Source organism: Silene latifolia, chromosome 6 (assembly GCF_048544455.1).
Source record: "Silene latifolia isolate original U9 population chromosome 6, ASM4854445v1, whole genome shotgun sequence".
Taxonomy (NCBI): Eukaryota; Viridiplantae; Streptophyta; class Magnoliopsida; order Caryophyllales; family Caryophyllaceae; genus Silene; species Silene latifolia.
Genome location: NC_133531.1, coordinates 81,250,378 through 81,269,507, shown reverse-complemented (window position 1 = coordinate 81,269,507; position 19,130 = coordinate 81,250,378). Strand labels below are relative to the sequence as shown.

General features: G+C 43.5%; 1 protein-coding gene across 1 annotated transcript; it reads right to left on the bottom strand.

Moving 5' to 3' along the window:
* Positions 1 to 12,620: 12,620 nt before the first annotated feature.
* LOC141588276 (protein FAR1-RELATED SEQUENCE 5-like) lies at positions 12,621 to 17,480 on the bottom strand. The gene is made up of 4 exons (XM_074409725.1): positions 17,016 to 17,480; positions 16,704 to 16,925; positions 13,038 to 13,170; positions 12,621 to 12,952 (listed from the first exon to the last, which is right to left on the bottom strand). Exons 1-4 carry the CDS (start codon positions 17,478 to 17,480, stop codon positions 12,621 to 12,623), a joined length of 1,152 nt encoding a protein of 383 aa, XP_074265826.1.
* Positions 17,481 to 19,130: the final 1,650 nt, after the last annotated feature.

Below are 19,130 nucleotides of genomic sequence, written 5' to 3'. Positions count from 1 at the left end.
CCGATCTATGACTCTGTGGCCAAGGCTAGGTACCCGGGAGTGGAAGTCTTCCAGGACTGCTACTTTATCCCCGACAACATTGAAGCTGCATCGACTGAGTCCAAGCCGTCACCATGCCTTGACGGACAAGCTGTCACACTCCTCTTTGGGGAAGATAACGTCAAGCACCTCGACTATGAGGACATCATCAATATCGCCCTGAAAGACAATCAATTTGATCCAACCGCCTTGATCTCCGATACTGACCCGGAGAAGGCCACCCAAGGCTGGAGAAAGACCGTCAAGTGGACTAATCGCCAAGGCCGCATTCTCAAGATAACAACTGGAGAAGGCCCTATGTTCATAGGGAGAAGTGAAGAAGGATTTGAGTCCGAGTCTGAGTCGGAGTCAGAGTCTGTCATAGCTCCTAACGCTCCTAATGTCCCCTTCCCACTATTTTATCACAAAGCCGTGGTTGATTCAGAGGCTGAGTCTACTAGGGTCACCCCCACTCCCATGAAAGGTGACAACCTGGAGCCTGTTCCAAGGGCCACTTCCTCTGTTGTGTCGCCTCTGACTGACCATGAGATGTCTGTCCTTTCCGAGCTTTTCGCTCGTGTCAACTTAATGAACGCTAAGTTTGCTTATGACTCATCTCAATTTAACTGCAATGCGATTCTGAATGACTTTGAGGAAATTGACTTGAGTGACTACCCACCTCACTTAGCCAAAGAACTTGACAAACGGGAAACCAGAACCCCCATCATTGAGGAAACCGAACCTATTAACGTAGGAACCGACAATAAACCTCAAGAACTTAGGATAGGGACAACCCTGGACCCCTCGGAAAGACAACAGTTCATTGACCTCCTCCACGAATACAAGGACGTGTTCGCCTGGTCTTACAGAGATATGCTTGGGATTGACAGAGAAATTGCAGAGCACCGGATACCCATTAAACCCGGAGCTAAATCTGTGAAACAGAAGCTACGCCGGATGCGTCCGGAGTGGGCCCTAAAAATCAAGGAAGAAGTGGACAAACAGTTCAAGGTCAAGTTCATCAAAGTGTCTGAATACTCTGACTGGGTGGCCAACATTGTGCCGGTACCAAAGAAAGACGGAAGAATTCGGGTTTGCGTCGACTTCAGGGATCTGAACAGGGCAAGTCCTATGGACGACTTCCCTTTGCCACATGTTGACATTCTGGTGGACAACACTGCCGAACATGCTCTCCTATCATTCATGGACGGGTATGCTGGGTACAACCAGATTAAAATGGCTGAGGAAGACATGCACAAGACTGCGTTCACTACACAGTGGGGTACATATTGCTACACGGTCATGCCTTTCGGCCTCATCAACGCCGGGGTAACCTATCAGAGAACCGCTACCACTCTCCTACATTATATGATGCACAAGGAGGTAGAGGTATATGTCGATGACATGATCGTCAAATCGAAAGAGCGGGACGGCCACGTCGATGCCCTCCGGAAATTCTTCGCTCGTCTGCAGAAATATAACATGAGACTAAATCCTCAGAAGTGTGCATTCGGGGTTACCTCTGGAAAACTCTTGGGACATGTCGTCAGCAAAAGAGGCATTTAGATTGATCCAACCAAAATCAAGGCCCTTCAACAAATGCCTCGGCCTAGGAACGAGAAGGAGATTCGGGGATTTCTCGGTCAGGTCCAATACATCAGCCGGTTCATTGCCAAGCTTACTATGATCTGTGAACCGATATTCAAGAAGCTTCGTGCCTCCGATCACACCGATTGGGACGACGACTTTCAGAAAGCGTTTGACAGGATAAAGGAAATCCTATCCAAACCTCCTGTCCTCATGCCACCCCAACCGGAGATTCCTCTATCCCTATACCTGACTGTTACCAACACGGCCATGGGAGCAATGCTAGCACAAGCAGTTGGCAACGAAGAACGAGCCATCTACTACATCAGAAAAAAGTTCATTGAGTACGAGACAAGGTATACCCAACTGGAAAAGACATGCCTTGCCCTAGTATGGTCAACAAAGAAGTTGCGGCATTACATGCTCAGCTACACGGTCCACATCTACTCCAAGATGGACCCGGTTAAATACATCTTCGAAAAACCAGTACTAAACGGAAGGCTGTCTAGATGGACACTCATGCTGTCCGAGTTTGATCTCAAGTTTGTACCCCTCAAGGTTATCAAGGGAAGAGCAGTTGCCGATTTCCTAGCAGAAAATCCCATCAACGAGGATCTAACGACCGACACATGGTCACTCCCTGACGAAGACATCCTTGGTGCCGACTCCGACGCATGGGACCTATACTTTGATGGTGCATCAAATCTGAGAGGCTTCGGGGTAGGAATCCTTCTAATATCACCAGAGGGAGAACATGTTCCGATCTCGGTCAAGCTAGACTTCGCCGTCACCAACAATGCCGCTGAATATGAAGCATGTCTCATCGGCCTACAAGCAGCCATCACACTTGGCATCAAGAGACTGAGGGTCCACGGCGATTCCTCACTCATCATCAATCAGGTATCCGGATCATGGTAAATCCGATCTGACAGCTTAGCTCCCTACCAAGCGAAGATCAGTCAAGAGGCCGAATTCTTCGACCAAGTCGACTACTTCCACTTGCCACGAGAGGAAAATCAATTTGCTGATGCCCTGGCAAAACTTGTCGCGCTCGTCAACATACCTGACGACATGACATCAATGCCTCTATATGTCGAAAGACGAAGCGAGCCAGCTCACATTACAAAACCAAAAACGAATTCCCTCCCAACTCTGATCAAAGAGGACAAAGAGTCATCCGTTTACTTGCATCACAATTCGTGATAAACCAAAATCAACTCTACAAAAGAACACCCCAAGGAATTCTCCTCCTTTGCATTGACCGTCACAAAGCCAAGAAAGTCATGGGAGAGGTTCACGACGGAGAATGTGGCCCTCACATGAGTGCAATGATGCTTACACGGAAAATCACGCGGCTAGGTTACTACTGGACCACCATGGAAGCCGATTGCCGTAACTACGTCAAACATTGCCACAATTGCCAAATCTTCACCAACATACAACACATACAACCATCCCTTTTATACACCATGACATCACCCTGGCCATTCTCAACCTGGGGCATCGACATCATCGGGAAAGTCAACCCGATAGGCACCAAGGGGCATTGCTTCGTCCTCGTCGCCATCGACTACTTTACCAAATGGGTGGAAGCGCAGTCATATGCAATCTTGACCGCCAAACAAGTGGCCAAGTTCATTCAAAACAACATCATCTGCCGATATGGGGTACCCCATGAAATCATCAGCGATCAAGGCTCTCACTTCCGGGAGGAAACTCAAGCTTTGCTGGACAAGTACAAAATCAAGCGACATCGGTCATCCCCCTACCGCCCCCAAACCAACGGAGCGGTGGAGGCAGCGAACAAGACTCTTGTCACCATTATCAAGAAAATGCAAGACAACTACCGCGATTGGCCGAGCAAACTCCCATTCGCACTCTGGGGATACCGAACCTCCATTCGAACACCAACAGGCGCCACACCCTTCTACCTAGCATACGGTATGGAGGCGGTTCAACCAGTAGAGTTAGAGGTCCCATCTCTACGCATCCTACTGGAGAGTCAAGTCCCTGAGGCGGAATAGACCCGTCGAAGGTACGACCAACTCATTCTTCTAGACGAACGGCGACTCAACGCCTTGCACAACGTCCAGTTATACCAACGACGTATACAACGGGAATTCAACAGAAAGATTAAACACATAAACATCCAGGAGGGCGACTTGGTCCTCAAGTCAGTTCGAGCACCATTACCCGTCGATCCGAGGGGAAAATTCAAACCCAACTGGGCCGGGCCATACCTGGTCAAGAAAATACTTTCGAGGGGCACAGTGAGACTGAGTGACCTAGATGGGGAGGACTTTACAAATCCGACCAACCTGGACCAACTCAATAAGTACTACCCTTGAACCCTAACAACCAACGTCCTAGCCTAGTTTTACAACTAGCAACGACCTCAACCCTTTTCAAGCCAAGTTCCTCAACGTGTTCTAATTTGAAATTGCGTGTTTTACCGAGTCTAAGCTGCAGCACCTTGCCCGTTTCGAATGTCCTTTGATCTGTCAAAAGCAACGTCCATTTGCACTAAAATAAAAAAAAACCCCTGAACTACGAGCGTGGTTTGATTTCACCTCTCCCGGTGAATACGTAGGCAGACCCTCTTATGCCTGAGGGATACAACCACAAAACCCAATCAAATTTACAAGCCGTTTCGAACTACGATCATGGTTTGATTTTACCTCTTCAGGTGAATACGTAGGCAGTCCTTTCTCACACAAGAAGGATACAACCATCCCCACAATAAAAAACAACCATCCCCACACGTACAAAAACATCCCAAAAAAAAGAGAAAAGGGAAAACCATTCCCTTTTTTTTCCACAAAAATACAAAAATGAGCCTTTCTCCCTTTCCACAAAATACCACTTTTCCAAGTGCAAATGTTTAGGATAATTCAAATTGAATTGCCTTCACCGAATGGATGGAAGAAACAAGCGTTCACAATTTTCGACACGAGCAATCCTCTTATTTAATTAATAATGGGAGGGATTACAATTTCAACAACAAATAGAGCTCGACAAGTCTACAACTTGTCAAAGCTAAGGTGTCAACTAACACACCTCACATAATAAAACTAGCACAAGACACACAATAACTAGCTAGTACAACATAATAAAGACTCACAACAATAATACCACATTATAATAAAGTTGGGTTATGGAGGTCTTCACTCTTCCATTCTACCCTTGCCTTTTCCCTCGGGGTACATCTTCCCCTTGTCCTTCTTGTTGGCCCGCCTAGCATGGACTTCTTCCTCGGAACGGATCCTCAACGGATCTAAGACGTCGACGGCTTCCGGTCTAGCACAAGACCCCATGTTCGACCCAAAAAGGGCCAATGCACGGCCCACCATGTTCTTGGGGCCGGAACTCCTCCTCTTCGGTGGTCTCATCACATCGGGGGTAGCTCCATCAACATACTCCTCAAAGAAGGCACGGTTGGCCTTGCCAACCTCTCGGTACTTCAAATCGACAACCTCGTCCTTACGAAATTTGGATCTCTCTTCCAAGGACGGAGCTCGTGACCATTTGACATAAGCGGGAGTCACCCATGTCGTGGCAACGGGGTTTGGTACCTCCCAGAGCGGCCGAGTGGCCCACCACCTTTCAAAGAACTCCACAAGCTCGGAGTTCCGAAAAACATTCTCTTGGACAAGAGTATCTTGAGCGGGCACCTTTTGTTGACGCCCCATTTGCCTCATGAGCCTTTCGGGATAAATGAAGGAAACAACCTTCAAACCCACCACCATCAAAGAACGAGGACTAGCACCCGAAGCGGGCAACCCCGTGAAGGACCTCAAGTGCCACCACGGCACCACCCAACGGATATGAGGACCACCCTCCTCCGCCAATCTTGCGGCCCAATAGGCCCCGGTGGAAGCAAAACTATCCGGGTACAACTTCTTCCTCATGGTAAGGTGACGGAAGGAGTAAGAATAAGGATTAACCGGAGGCTCTACATACCTTAGCCTCTCCAATAACCACACTTGGAGGATCCTTGGGGATCCGAAAGAGGGAGCTTCTCCACAAGAGCCTTCCTTGTCCAAAGCTTGGATAATCTCCCCAAGCACCAACCATGATGGATCTCTACCATGCTCCATTTGCTCAATCACATGGATAAGGGTCATGCTACCATGACATCTCGGCCCCTCCTTCTTCAAGACATCAACAAATAGGTACACATGGACAAGGCAAAATGCAAGAGCCCTTCTCCTAGCCACCTCTGAGACATTAACATCTAATCGGTTTGAAAAGATGTTGATAAGAGCTAGCATATCCACACCATGTGGAGCAAGAAGAAAGTTGATTTGGCTTGTTGACAAGCCCAACATGGAACGGAATTTCTCCTTGTAGCACAACCGAGTCGGAGGAAGCACCAGAACACAACCCGGCCACCCACCAATGGCTCCAACTTCTTCGGCAAGAGGACAAAGCTCACCTTTCGGGAAAACGAAAACATGGTGTTTCGAATCCCAAAACCGAGAACACGCTTCAAGAAACGAAGGTTGCACCTTGACTTGACGAAGCACCAACAATTGACCAACTCCCATGCAAACAAGTTGATGCTTTTCGGGAGGCGACAAATCCCGGCACCATTGTCACAATGCATTCTCAAAAGCATCCATGAAATATTTTTGTGGAAGAAGAAGAGGTTTTGTAGAGACGTTTTTGTGTTTCGGATGATGAAACAATGAAGCGCAAACGTCCCTATTTATACAAAATGATCAGCGCATTTCTCAGAAAAAGAGGAGAGCCGGCTTCCATCGCCAGGCTGCTCGCGCCTCTTCGGGATAATCCGGGACATTTTGTGTTTCCTCACACTCACATTTCCTCGTTTTCGCGTTTTACGAAATCCGACACGGTTTCCATGACGCAGCTTTAAACATACGGATTTTTCTTTCTTTTTTAAGGGGGGAAGGGCTAGTCGCCCCGATCCGCGATGGATCGTTTCCACGTCAGTCGAAATTCCGAAATTTTTTCGCTTTTTCGCAATTTTTCCATCAAAACTGAAGATTGATAACACGACATCAATTTTCCTCAAAAACTCAAGCACTCACAAATCCGAGTTAACCTCAAAAATCAAATATACTCGCAAAAATCCTTTTCTAAAATTCTTTCCCTGACGGTTTGAGTTTGAATTTTTCGAGTCAATTTCGATAATTTCGATGCAATTTAATTCACGACACGAGTTAATTGCTCAAATTTTTCAAATCATTTCCTTTTGAATTCCGAACGTGACGACTTGTCACGGAATTTTCAAAATTCATTTCAAAATTTCAAATTTTAACTTCAAGTCATCTTGGTTAATTTTTGTTTTCCAATCAAATGCTTTTACGTGTTTACGTTTATGCGTATGTGCTATTTTTTGCCTGTTTTCTACACTAACGATGCAGGGACTAGTGCGAAGCAAAAGGAGAATCAACAGCCGACAGCACTCCTCCGAAACACAACACAAAAAGCCAAAAATCACAAAATAAACCACAATCCAAAAACACATATATACAAACCGCCTTACGCAAAATACATCGACAAACGTCTATCATAAAGGCACTGGCCTAAAACAAACGTCTATCATACAGACACTGGCCTAAGACAACGAACTGGGGGCTATCTGCCACCTATCGAACTAAGCACTCCCTACCCTTCCGATCAGAAAAGAAAGGGAGCAACATGGGAAACAGAGGAGCAACAGCGAAAGCAGAGGAGGTTACGATGACGATAACCCCCCGCTCCTGCTCCACGACAAAAAAGAAGACAGTGTCTTGCAGACTTCAGATAATGAGGAGGCCCAGAACCATGATGCGATGCACCATTCCGATACTGAACCCTACTCATCAGCCACCTTGTCTATGAGCCACATCGAAAAGGACAAGCCGGCCATATCAGCCGCCTCTCCTCCTCTACGGAAGCATCCTCCACCACCGCCTCGAATACGGCAGCCTCCTCGGCCGCTACAACCCCTCCAGGATCGACTTCCTCCTCCAAAGCCTCAATGACGGACCCCATAGGTCCCAGACGATACCCTGCGGTCAAAAAGCAACAACAAAAAAACGTCAGCCGGAATTTCGGCATTACGACGGCATGAAATGGATAAATCCAAAAACAAAAAAAAAACAACCTGCAATGCAAAAACAAGGGCAATCCCGCCCAAAATCCAACCAAACAAAACCATTCACAAAAAAAAACACAAAAACGACTCGCCCCTCGTTTCAAGCAAAAGACGAGTCAAAATCACAAAAACGGCATTTCAAGACCCCTACAAGGTCCGCCAACAACCCAAAATACATTCCCGACACAATGGGGATTTTTCTACGGTTCAAAAAAGCAATTCATACGCAAATTTGAGCCCAAACCGGTCAAAATTTCAAAACGACCGCAAAAAGGCAAAAGTGATTTTATCACGCCTCAAGGTGACCTAAATTACCAATAAGGTCCAATTCAAGGCAAACTGACTCAATTCAAGCCCAAACAGGCGCTTATTTTGTCAGACGTAAGACCGTCGCAAAAGGCAAAAATCCAATTTTGCCCACAAGCATCCAACGAAGGTCCTTAAATGGCAAATACGGGTTTTCCCAACTACAATGCAACCTAGTGGGACCCACTACCCAAGCAAATAAACTTGGCATTGTAAAATGAGACGGTTTCTTGCCTCACTCACGTTTTTCGAGCATAGGGAGCGGGAACGGGGACCAAAATGCAAACTAAAAGCACCCCTATACTCCTAAACAGGTTTCTAACCTAATGCAAGCATCAATTTCACTCGAAATGGGCTCAATCAAAAACGCCCAATTCGATTTTTAGGGCAAAATTCGCCCTAATTCAGTCAAACTAAAGATCAACAAATTTAAATGGATTCAAGAGGAAATACTTACCTTTAGATGACATTGTTGATGAAGGCAAGAATTTGAACAAGCTAGAAGGTCCAACAATGGCGGATTTGGCTTTGTTTTGTCGAAGAGAAGGAAGACGAGATTATGGTTGATATGCGGCCTGACCTCGCGTCTTTTACAGAAAATAGGGAAGCCCCTTTGGTTCGCCAGGTGGCTCGCGCCTTAAGCAGGCCTCCCCCTTGCTCTTTCAGCGGATTTTGGGCTTTAGCCCAATTTCCCGTAACAAACTTCAAACTTTCACTTGACGATATTAAAGGTCGTCATTTTTCTCAACAACGAATAGTGAAAATTCAAATTCACTATTTTCGAAAGCTTTAAACCACGGCACATAAACCGTCCCTCCAATCGAATAGTGAAAATTTAAATTCACTATTTTCGAGAATTTCCAAGCAAACGGCGATCAAAACCGCCAATTTCAAAAATAATGGTGAAATCAAAATTCACCATTTTCCTTCAAAATTTCAAAAATAATAGCAAGAATTCAAAAACCGCTATTTCTCCAAATTTTAGACGACGGCAATTAAAATCGCCATTTTCAAGATAATAGTTTAAAATTGAATTCCACTATTTTCACCACACATGTCAACGGCGGCACATAAACCGTCACTTCAATCAATAGCGAAGATTCCAAATTCACTATTTCCATCAAATGTCAACGGCGACACATAAACCGTCACTTCAATTAATAGTGAAGATTCCAAATTCACTATGTCCATCAAATGTCAACGGCGGCACATAAACCGTCACTTCAATTAATAGTGAAGATTCCAAATTCACTATTTCTTTCAAATGTCAACGGCGGCATGTAAACCGTCATTTCAAAACGTAATAGCAGATTTAAAGTTTGTTATTTTCCTTCAAAATTCAAACAAACGGCGATCAAAACCGCCACTTCAAGTTCAAAGGAGAACGACGAATGGTGAAGATGCCAAATTCACTATTCTTTCAAATACCAGCAGGGGGCTTCCTCGCGGAACCCACTCATTCCAAAAACAGTGATAGTGAGAATCCATACTCACTATTTCCCCAGCGACATCACGAGTTTGCTACTTTCAAAACAAGCCCATTCGACACGGCTACTCCCATGGTCCATTAACCGACCGTACCTTTGGCTGGCGAGCCTTTGTCCGCAACCCTTCAAGGACACATCCCGAAGATGCCTCGGGTACATTTCCTTACCATTGGCTGGCGAGCCTTTGTCCACAAACACCTCAAGGACACATCCCGAAGATGCCTCGGGTACATTTCCTTACCATTGGCTGGCGAGCCTTTGTCCGCAACCTTTCAAGGATAGATCTCGAAGATGCCTCGGGTACATTTCCTTACCATTGGCTGGCGAGCCTTTGTCCGCAAGCGTGCAAGGACATATCCGAAGATGCCTCAGGTATGACTCCTTCTTATGGCTGGCGAGCCTTCGTACGTAGTCTAACGAACTTTAAACGACCCGCACGGACAGTCGACAGACTCTAAACTATTCCCGACGACGGGTCCTTGGCTCGTACCCTCGAGTCGCCTTGGCGTCGCCCTTCCCGACGGCAGGTCCTTGGCCCGAATCCTTTCGAGCCGCCTCGACGTCGCTTGGGTCTCCAGGTTGTAATCTTCGATTGACCTGGGGGCTCTACTTTGACTTTCGCCCTGTCCAAGACTCAGTCAAAGTGGGGGCTCTGTAGATACCCAATATCTGCTGAGACTCCAACAAACACCCGATGATTATCGGACTACAACATGCTTTGGAATCGCGGCGTTTAATCGACAATTTGTGTACAACTTTACGCCGGAAAACTTAAAACGATTTTGAAAATAAAACATATCAAAACATTTCAAAAATACCTGGAGTGTTTAATGCACGGCGACGGGGTCGCAATGACACTAACTAGAGTCAAAACCGACACCGGACCAAAAACCGACTCAAAAATTCAAAACCCGACTCCAACAACGAGTCAAACCGAGTCAACCACAAAAAACCAAACATTTAAAACCTTCTACCTTAAGTTTTCCCGGATTCATGTTGGTGAAACACCAAACATGTGACTACAAAACCTAGGATAGAACAAATCATGATTGCGTTTGTTGTGAAAGTGATAACACAGCTCGAAGACCCGCGACGTGGCTCGCGCCTCTTTGAGCAGCCCAAGTGGCCACGTCGCTCAAAATTCACACAACCACTCATTCTCCTATAAATACCCCTCAAATGCCACCCATTTGAGAGTTACGCGAGTGTTCGCCCCCTCTTTTCTCCCTTCAAATTCTCGACTCGACTCTAAAGTCACAATCCGACGCGTATTTACGACCTACCGATCGTAAACACGAGCCTTACATATTTTTTGGTACCGTCATCGTGCATTAAATCACTTGACCGACCACTTAGACCACTACACCATCACTAAAATTTTAAAACACTCTTTTACTTACCAAAACGGTTTTAAACCGAGTTTTTTCCGATCAAACGAGTCGTTACACTTACGTCGATCACTCGCCATAACCAAACATGTAACTATGAGGGTGTAAAAATCCTCTTTTATTGTGTTTTCATTTGTTTCATGACTCTAACATGCTAAAACATGCATAACATGAACCAAAACATGGAATAAACGAGCCAAAACTGATTTTTGGTCCGAGGCGAAGCCCCTTAGGTCGCCAACTAGCTCGCGCCTAAATGGGGTATTCGACCAAAATCAACTGTTTGTTCTCGTCATTTCCCTTAATCCATTTTTCATATTTGTAATCGGTTTTCACCATTTCAAGTATTTTCAAACCTTTGTTGTTTTATTTCACATGTTTTAACCATAAAGCATTTTTCACCCTTGGTTCTTCATACCATGACGGTTAAATCCGTGTTTCGGTGATAATATTTGGTTGATGACATTTAGAAGGTATTTTAAAGCCTTTTATTTCATTTCTTTACATTTTTAAACAAACATATTAGTCACCAACACAAAGTCATCCTTGGTTCTACATACCATGCCGGATTTTAACCCGGGTACGATGATGAATACCGACTAATTACATTCAAATGGACTTAAAACAATTAGTCCATAATCATTTTCAAAACTATTCATGTCATGTTTGTCAAACCGAACCCGACACCGAATATTATCAAATAATGATGATTATTCGAGTCTAGTTCTTCAAATCAACAAATGCGGTCTAAACGACCCCTTTCAAATCAAACCGGGTTCAAACACCCATTTTCAACACGATTTACAACGTTTTCTAAAAGGTCAGAACACGTTACATAAAGCGTGGGCTAACCCGCACCTAAACAGGCTCTCCATTTCTCATTTTCAAAACCAGAGGGAAGCCCTTTGTATCGCCAGCTGGCTCGGGCCTCATGTAGCTGTCTGATACAGGGCCTGTTCCTTTCCAGCATTATTCTAGGACGATCCCGACTCCGGTTAACCCGGATATAGGACGGATCGGACGAATATTCAAACCATATTTGCAAAATGCCTTACTAAGACAAATGGATCATGTTGTGCACCCTAAACCTAATACGGTAAATGGATGTTTAATTTCCGTCTTGCATGCAAATCAATCATTAATCCAACTCAACATATTATACTTGATACTTGGATTAAATCAACCGACTTAGAAAGCTCTCACATGTTAGGTTTAAATTATTGGATGCGCATTCATGCATTTAAACCGTTCTATCAACTTTTGCATTCAACCAACCAAGATCGATCAGTAGAGGCCACTAAACCCGGGCGGGATTGGGTGTCTGATTAAAGGGCTTTCCAATACGTACCTTCACCTCTTACTCAGAAACTTTGGATAGTGGACGACCTTATCCAGGGCGTACGAGAGTCATTCTAGAGATAGGATGCTAAAGAGGGACGATTTCCTTATCTTTAGTACCTATGTCAAACGCTGCTTTGTGCTTCGATTTGACCGAGGTATAAAGTGGAATTCGAACGGGTTCCAGGCATCCCACAAATGCTTGGTGGCGACTCCGAACATCTCTAATCGTTTTGAGACCCTTACCGAGACGAAACCGGCCGATCTAAAACGATCCAGTCGAAAGCATCTTTTACGCCGCCGAGCGTTGCTTTCAAAGAGAGACTGCGTCCACATATCGAAGTGGGCTTGCAGGTGGCCCGCGACCGCAGATCGGCTTATGGCCCAAATTCACAGACCGAGACGTGGCCCATGTCCACAGAAAACAAGAGGGACAGATTTGATAATACCTGGGTCCTGATCTGTAATTATGTACTCGGGTTCCTTACCCCCCATTGCTTGTAAAAACCGGCTGAAAACCCAATTAAATGACTCATAATCTTCCCTTGAAATTAGAGCCCCACAGAACATCACAGATCGTTTATGGTGGTCAACACCTGTGAATGGTGTGAATACCATAGAATACTTATTGGTGGAGTAAGTTGGGTCGAATGACACCGCATCACCAAAAATTTTGTAATTATCTCGAGCAAGACTGTCCCGCCCATATGGCCCTACGCAGGCTGCCATCATCGTCAAGGTCATAGTCAAAGTAGAAACCTATTCTTGTTTCAGTCATTTCCTTGAAATGGTCAACAAACAACTGACCATCCCGTTCGTGAATGAAACATTTAACATCCCTATGGAAGTTCTTAAAATCATTTAAGCTTGCTCCAATGTTCTCGAATCCATTCACTTGTTCTTTGCAGATTCTGTATGTCTTTGTTGCTCCAATCTTCAGCTGCCAATCAATCATTAACAGATACGTCATATAAATATAACATGAATGGAATTATTTATTTAGTATAGAGAGTGATTATATATTACAAACCCTTGAGTTCGAAATGATTATCATCTTGTGATAATCTGTATGTTACGCGACAATTTCTCGAACTCTCGTTCTTAAGTGAGATAAGCTCGTGATTGTGACCCTCGTGGAACCGGTCAATTAATAAAAGACCATTCTTCATATATAGTCGTGTCCTCGCTTTACACCCCACTCTAGTGACCCCGAATATCCTCTCGTGACTTCTCCCCAACCAAATCCGTCATCCCGATCTTTACTGGGCGTCTTGTGAGCGAAACCTTCTCGATTGCAGACGACGAGCTTTGACTTGATCTCACCGCCACGCCATTTTTTTGTTGTGTACCTACGCACATCAAACCCACAAGCAATAACGTATATCTTATAAAAAGTCACCGCGTCCTTCTTATGGCTGGCGAGCCTTCGTACGTAGTCTAACGGACTTTAAACGACCCGCACGGACAGTCGACAGACTCTAAACTATTCCCGACGACAGGTCCTTGGCTCGTACCCTCGAGTCGCCTTGGCGTCGCCCTTCCCGACGGCAGGTCCTTGGCCCGAATCCTTTCGAGCCGCCTCGACGTCGCTTGGGTCTCCAGGTTGTAATCTTCGATTGACCTGGGGGCTCTACTTTGACTTTCGCCCTGTCCAAGACTCAGTCAAAGTGGGGACTCTGTAGATACCCAATATCTGCTGAGACTCCAACAAACACCCGATGATTATCGGACTACAACATGCTTTGGAATCGCGGCGTTTAATCGACAATTTGTGTACAACTTTACGCCGGAAAACTTAAAACGATTTTGAAAATAAAACATATCAAAACATTTCAAAAATACCTGGAGTGTTTAATGCACGGCGACGGGGTCGCAATGACACTAACTAGAGTCAAAACCGACCCCGGACCAAAAACCGACTCAAAAATTCAAAACCCGACTCCAACAACGAGTCAAACCGAGTCAACCACAAAAAACCAAACATTTAAAACCTTCTACCTTAAGTTTTCCCGGATTCATGTTGGTCAAATACCAAACATGTGACTACAAAACCTAGGATAGAACAAATCATGATTGCGTTTGTTGTGAAAGTGATAACACAGCTCGAAGACCCGCGACGTGGCTCGCGCCTCTTTGAGCAGCCCAAGTGGCCACGTCGCTCAAAATTCACACAACCACTCATTCTCCTATAAATACCCCTCAAATGCCACCCATTTGAGAGTTACGCGAGTGTTCGCCCCCTCTTTTCTCCCTTCAAATTCTCGACTCGACTCTAAAGTCACAATCCGACGCGTATTTACGACCTACCGATCGTAAACACGAGCCTTACATATTTTTTGGTACCGTCATCGTGCATTAAATCACTTGACCGACCACTTAGACCACTACACCATCACTAAACTTTTAAAACACTCTTTTACTTACCAAAACGGTTTTAAACCGAGTTTTTTCCGATCAAACGAGTCGTTACACTTACGTCGATCACTCGCCATAACCAAACATGTAACTATGAGGGTGTAAAAATCCTCTTTTATTGTGTTTTCATTTGTTTCATGACTCTAACATGCTAAAACATGCATAACATGAACCAAAACATGGAATAAACGAGCCAAAACTGATTTTTGGTCTGAGGCAGAAGCCCCTTAGGTCGCCAACTAGCTCGCGCCTAAATGGGGTATTCAGACCAGAAATCAACTGTGTTTGTTCTCGTCATTTCCCTTAATCCATTTTTCATATTTGTAATCGGTTTTCACCATTTCAAGTATTTTCGAACCTTTGTTGTTTTATTTCACATGTTTTAACCATAAAGCATTTTTCACCCTTGGTTCTTCATACCATGACGGTTAAATCCGTGTTTCGGTGATAATATTTGGTTGATGACATTTAGAAGGTATTTTAAAGCCTTTTATTTCATTTCTTTACATTTTTAAACAAACATATTAGTCACCAACACAAAGTCATCCTTGGTTCTACATACCATGCCGGATTTTAACCCGGGTACGATGATGAATACCGACTAATTACATTCAAATGGACTTAAAACAATTAGTCCATAATCATTTTCAAAACTATTCATGTCATGTTTGTCAAACCGAACCCGACACCGAATATTATCAAATAATGATGATTATTCGAGTCTAGTTCTTCAAATCAACAAATGCGGTCTAAACGACCCCTTTCAAATCAAACCGGGTTCAAACACCCATTTTCAACACGATTTACAACGTTTTCTAAAAGGTCAGAACACGTTACATAAAGCGTGGGCTAACCCGCACCTAAACAGGCTCTCCATTTCTCATTTTCAAAACCAGAGGGAAGCCCTTTGTATCGCCAGCTGGCTCGGGCCTCATGTAGCTGTCTGATACAGGGCCTGTTCCTTTCCAGCATTATTCTAGGACGATCCCGACTCCGGTTAACCCGGATATAGGACGGATCGGACGAATATTCAAACCATATTTGCAAAATGCCTTACTAAGACAAATGGATCATGTTGTGCACCCTAAACCTAATACGGTAAATGGATGTTTAATTTCCGTCTTGCATGCAAATCAATCATTAATCCAACTCAACATATTATACTTGATACTTGGATTAAATCAACCGACTTAGAAAGCTCTCACATGTTAGGTTTAAATTATTGGATGCGCATTCATGCATTTAAACCGTTCTATCAACTTTTGCATTCAACCAACCAAGATCGATCAGTAGAGGCCACTAAACCCGGGCGGGATTGGGTGTCTGATTAAAGGGCTTTCCAATACGTACCTTCACCTCTTACTCAGAAACTTTGGATAGTGGACGACCTTATCCAGGGCGTACGAGAGTCATTCTAGAGATAGGATGCTAAAGAGGGACGATTTCCTTATCTTTAGTACCTATGTCAAACGCTGCTTTGTGCTTCGATTTGACCGAGGTATAAAGTGGAATTCGAACGGGTTCCAGGCATCCCACAAATGCTTGGTGGCGACTCCGAACATCTCTAATCGTTTTGAGACCCTTACCGAGACGAAACCGACCGATCTAAAACGATCCGGTCGAAAGCATCTTTTACGCCGCCGAGCGTTGCTTTCAAAGAGACCGCTGCGCGTCCACATATCGAAGTGGGCTTGCAGGTGGCCCGCGACCGCAGATCGGCTTATGGCCCAAATTCACAGACCGAGACGTGGCCCATGTCCACAGAAAACAAGAGGGACAGATTTGATAATACCTGGGTCCTGATCTGTAATTATGTACTCGGGTTCCTTACCCCCCATTGCTTGTAAAAACCGGCTGAAAACCCAATTAAATGACTCATAATCTTCCCTTGAAATTAGAGCCCCACGTAACATCACATCGTTTATGGTGGTCAACACTGTGAATGGTGTGAATACCATAGAATACTTATTGGTGGAGTAAGTTGGGTCGAATGACACCGCATCACCAAAAAATTTGTAATTATCTCGAGCAAGACTGCCCGCCCCCATATGGCCCTACGCAGTCGCCATCATCGTCAAGGTCATAGTCAAAGTAGAAACCTATTCTTGTTTCAGTCATTTCCTTGAAATGGTCAACAAACAACTGACCATCCCGTTCGTGAATGAAACATTTAACATCCCTATGGAAGTTCTTAAAATCATTTAAGCTTGCTCCAATGTTCTCGAATCCATTCACTTGTTCTTTGCAGATTCTGTATGTCTTTGTTGCTCCTATCTTCAGCTGCCAATCAATCATTAACAGATACGTCATATAAATATAACATGAATGGAATTATTTATTTAGTATAGAGAGTGATTATATATTACAAACCCTTGAGTTCGAAATGATTATCATCTTGTGATAATCTATTATGTTACGCGACAATTTCTGGAACTCTCTGTCCTTAAGTGAGATAAGCTCGTGATTGTGACCCTCGTGGAACCGGTCAATTAATAAAAGACCATTCTTCATATATAGTCGTGTCCTCGCTTTACACCCCACTCTAGTGACCACAATATCCTCTCGTGACTTCTCCCCAACCAGTCCGTCATCCCGATCTTTACTGGGCGTCTTGTGAGCGAAACCTTCTCGATTGCAGACGACGAGCTTTGACTTGATCTCACCGCCACGCCATTTTTTTGTTGTGTACCTACGCACATCAAACCCACAAGCAATGACGTATATCTTATAAAAAGTCACCGCGTCCTCAATCCCCCCCAACTCCCCGCCCGATGTACGGTGTAAACCTCTTCTCGACCTCCCTACACAAACTCCGCCCGTCAGGTTGAACTCCATTCAGTTTTAGCGAGTCTGTAAATGTGCACAGAGTGTAAGTGTAAATGTAAATGTCATCAGATATGAAGTGTAAGTGTAAATGTCCATAGAGTTTAAGTGTAAATGTCATCAGATATGAAGTGTAAGTGTAAACGTAAGTCGAAGTAAAGTGTAAATGTAAAGGGAATGTTCCATAAATGTAAATATTCCAAAAGTGTAAATGTCCAAATTATGATGTCCTAAAAGTGTAAGTGTAAATGTAAACATCCAAAAGTGTAAGTGTAAATGTCAATGCAGAAACGAAGTGTAAATGTGTTTGATGCGAAAGTGTAAATGTCAGCAAAAGTGTAAACGTTGTCAGAATGCTAACTCACATAAAAAATATAACAATAAAAATGCAAAGGTGACTATAACAATTAAAAAGTGTAAATGTAAAACTACACCAAAATTGTAAATGTCAGCAGAAATGCAGTGTAAATGTGATGGTGTAAAAGTGTAAATGTCAGCAAAAGTGTAAATGTTGTCAGAATGCTAACTCAAATTAAAACTATAATAATAACAATTAAAAGGCGACTATAACAATTAAAAAGTGTAAATGTAAAACTATAACAAAAGTAAACATCCAAAAGTGTAAGTGTAAATGTCAGCAGAAATGCAGTGTAAATGTGATGGTTTAAAAGTGTAAATGTTGTCAGAATGCTAACTCGAATTAAAACTATAATAATAACAATTAAAAAGTGTAAATGTAAAACTATAGCAAAAGTAAACATCCAAAAGTGTAAGTGTAAATGTCAGCAGAAATGCAGTGTAAATGTGATGGTTTAAAAGTGTAAATGTCAGCAAAAGTGTAAAACTATAACAAAAGTAAACAATTAAAAGGTGACAATAACAATTAAAAAGTGTAACTGTAAAACTATAGCAAAAGTGTTCATGTAAATGGTTTCAGAATGCGTTGATGAAAACCCAGCATGAAGATTTCCTTCTAACAATCTTCATTTCAAACCCAGTAACAAATAATAATAACAAGAATGAACAAATTCGATGACATGCAAATTTTATCATGACCTCCATCCATCCTATTCAACTGAAAATATTAAAAAGTGACTGAAAACAATGAATAAAATGAAGAAATACCATTGATGCCGTCTATTATTTGCATGTTTACGCTAATTTGCAAGATTTAGAGAGAACTTTAGCTGAAAAGTTCGTTTTCAAAAGGAAGAACCCAGTTTTAGAGAGAAGAAAAAAAGAATCCAGTTGGAAATAAGTGTGTTAAGGAAGGAAGAATGTGGGAGTGTAAACATAGTACAAGGATATATCCTTTTGTCCGCCAGTTTTGATCATTGGGAAGGACAACTTGCAGGAAATGTTGTCCTCTTTCCGGCCCAAGCTTTTCCCTTTTTTTTGGGCCTATATTTTGTAAAAAATCTCCACCTTAGATGTTGTCCATCTAAGGGTTCTTATAAGGACTTAAGGACTCATTAGATCTCTCCCCTCTCTCTCTCTCTCTCTCTCTCTCTCTCTCTCTCTCTCTCTCTCTCTCTCTCTCTCTCTCTCTCTCTCTCTCTCTCTCTCTCTCTCTCTCTCTCTCTCTCTCTCTCTATATATATATATATATATATATATATATATATATATATATATATATATATATATATATATATATATATA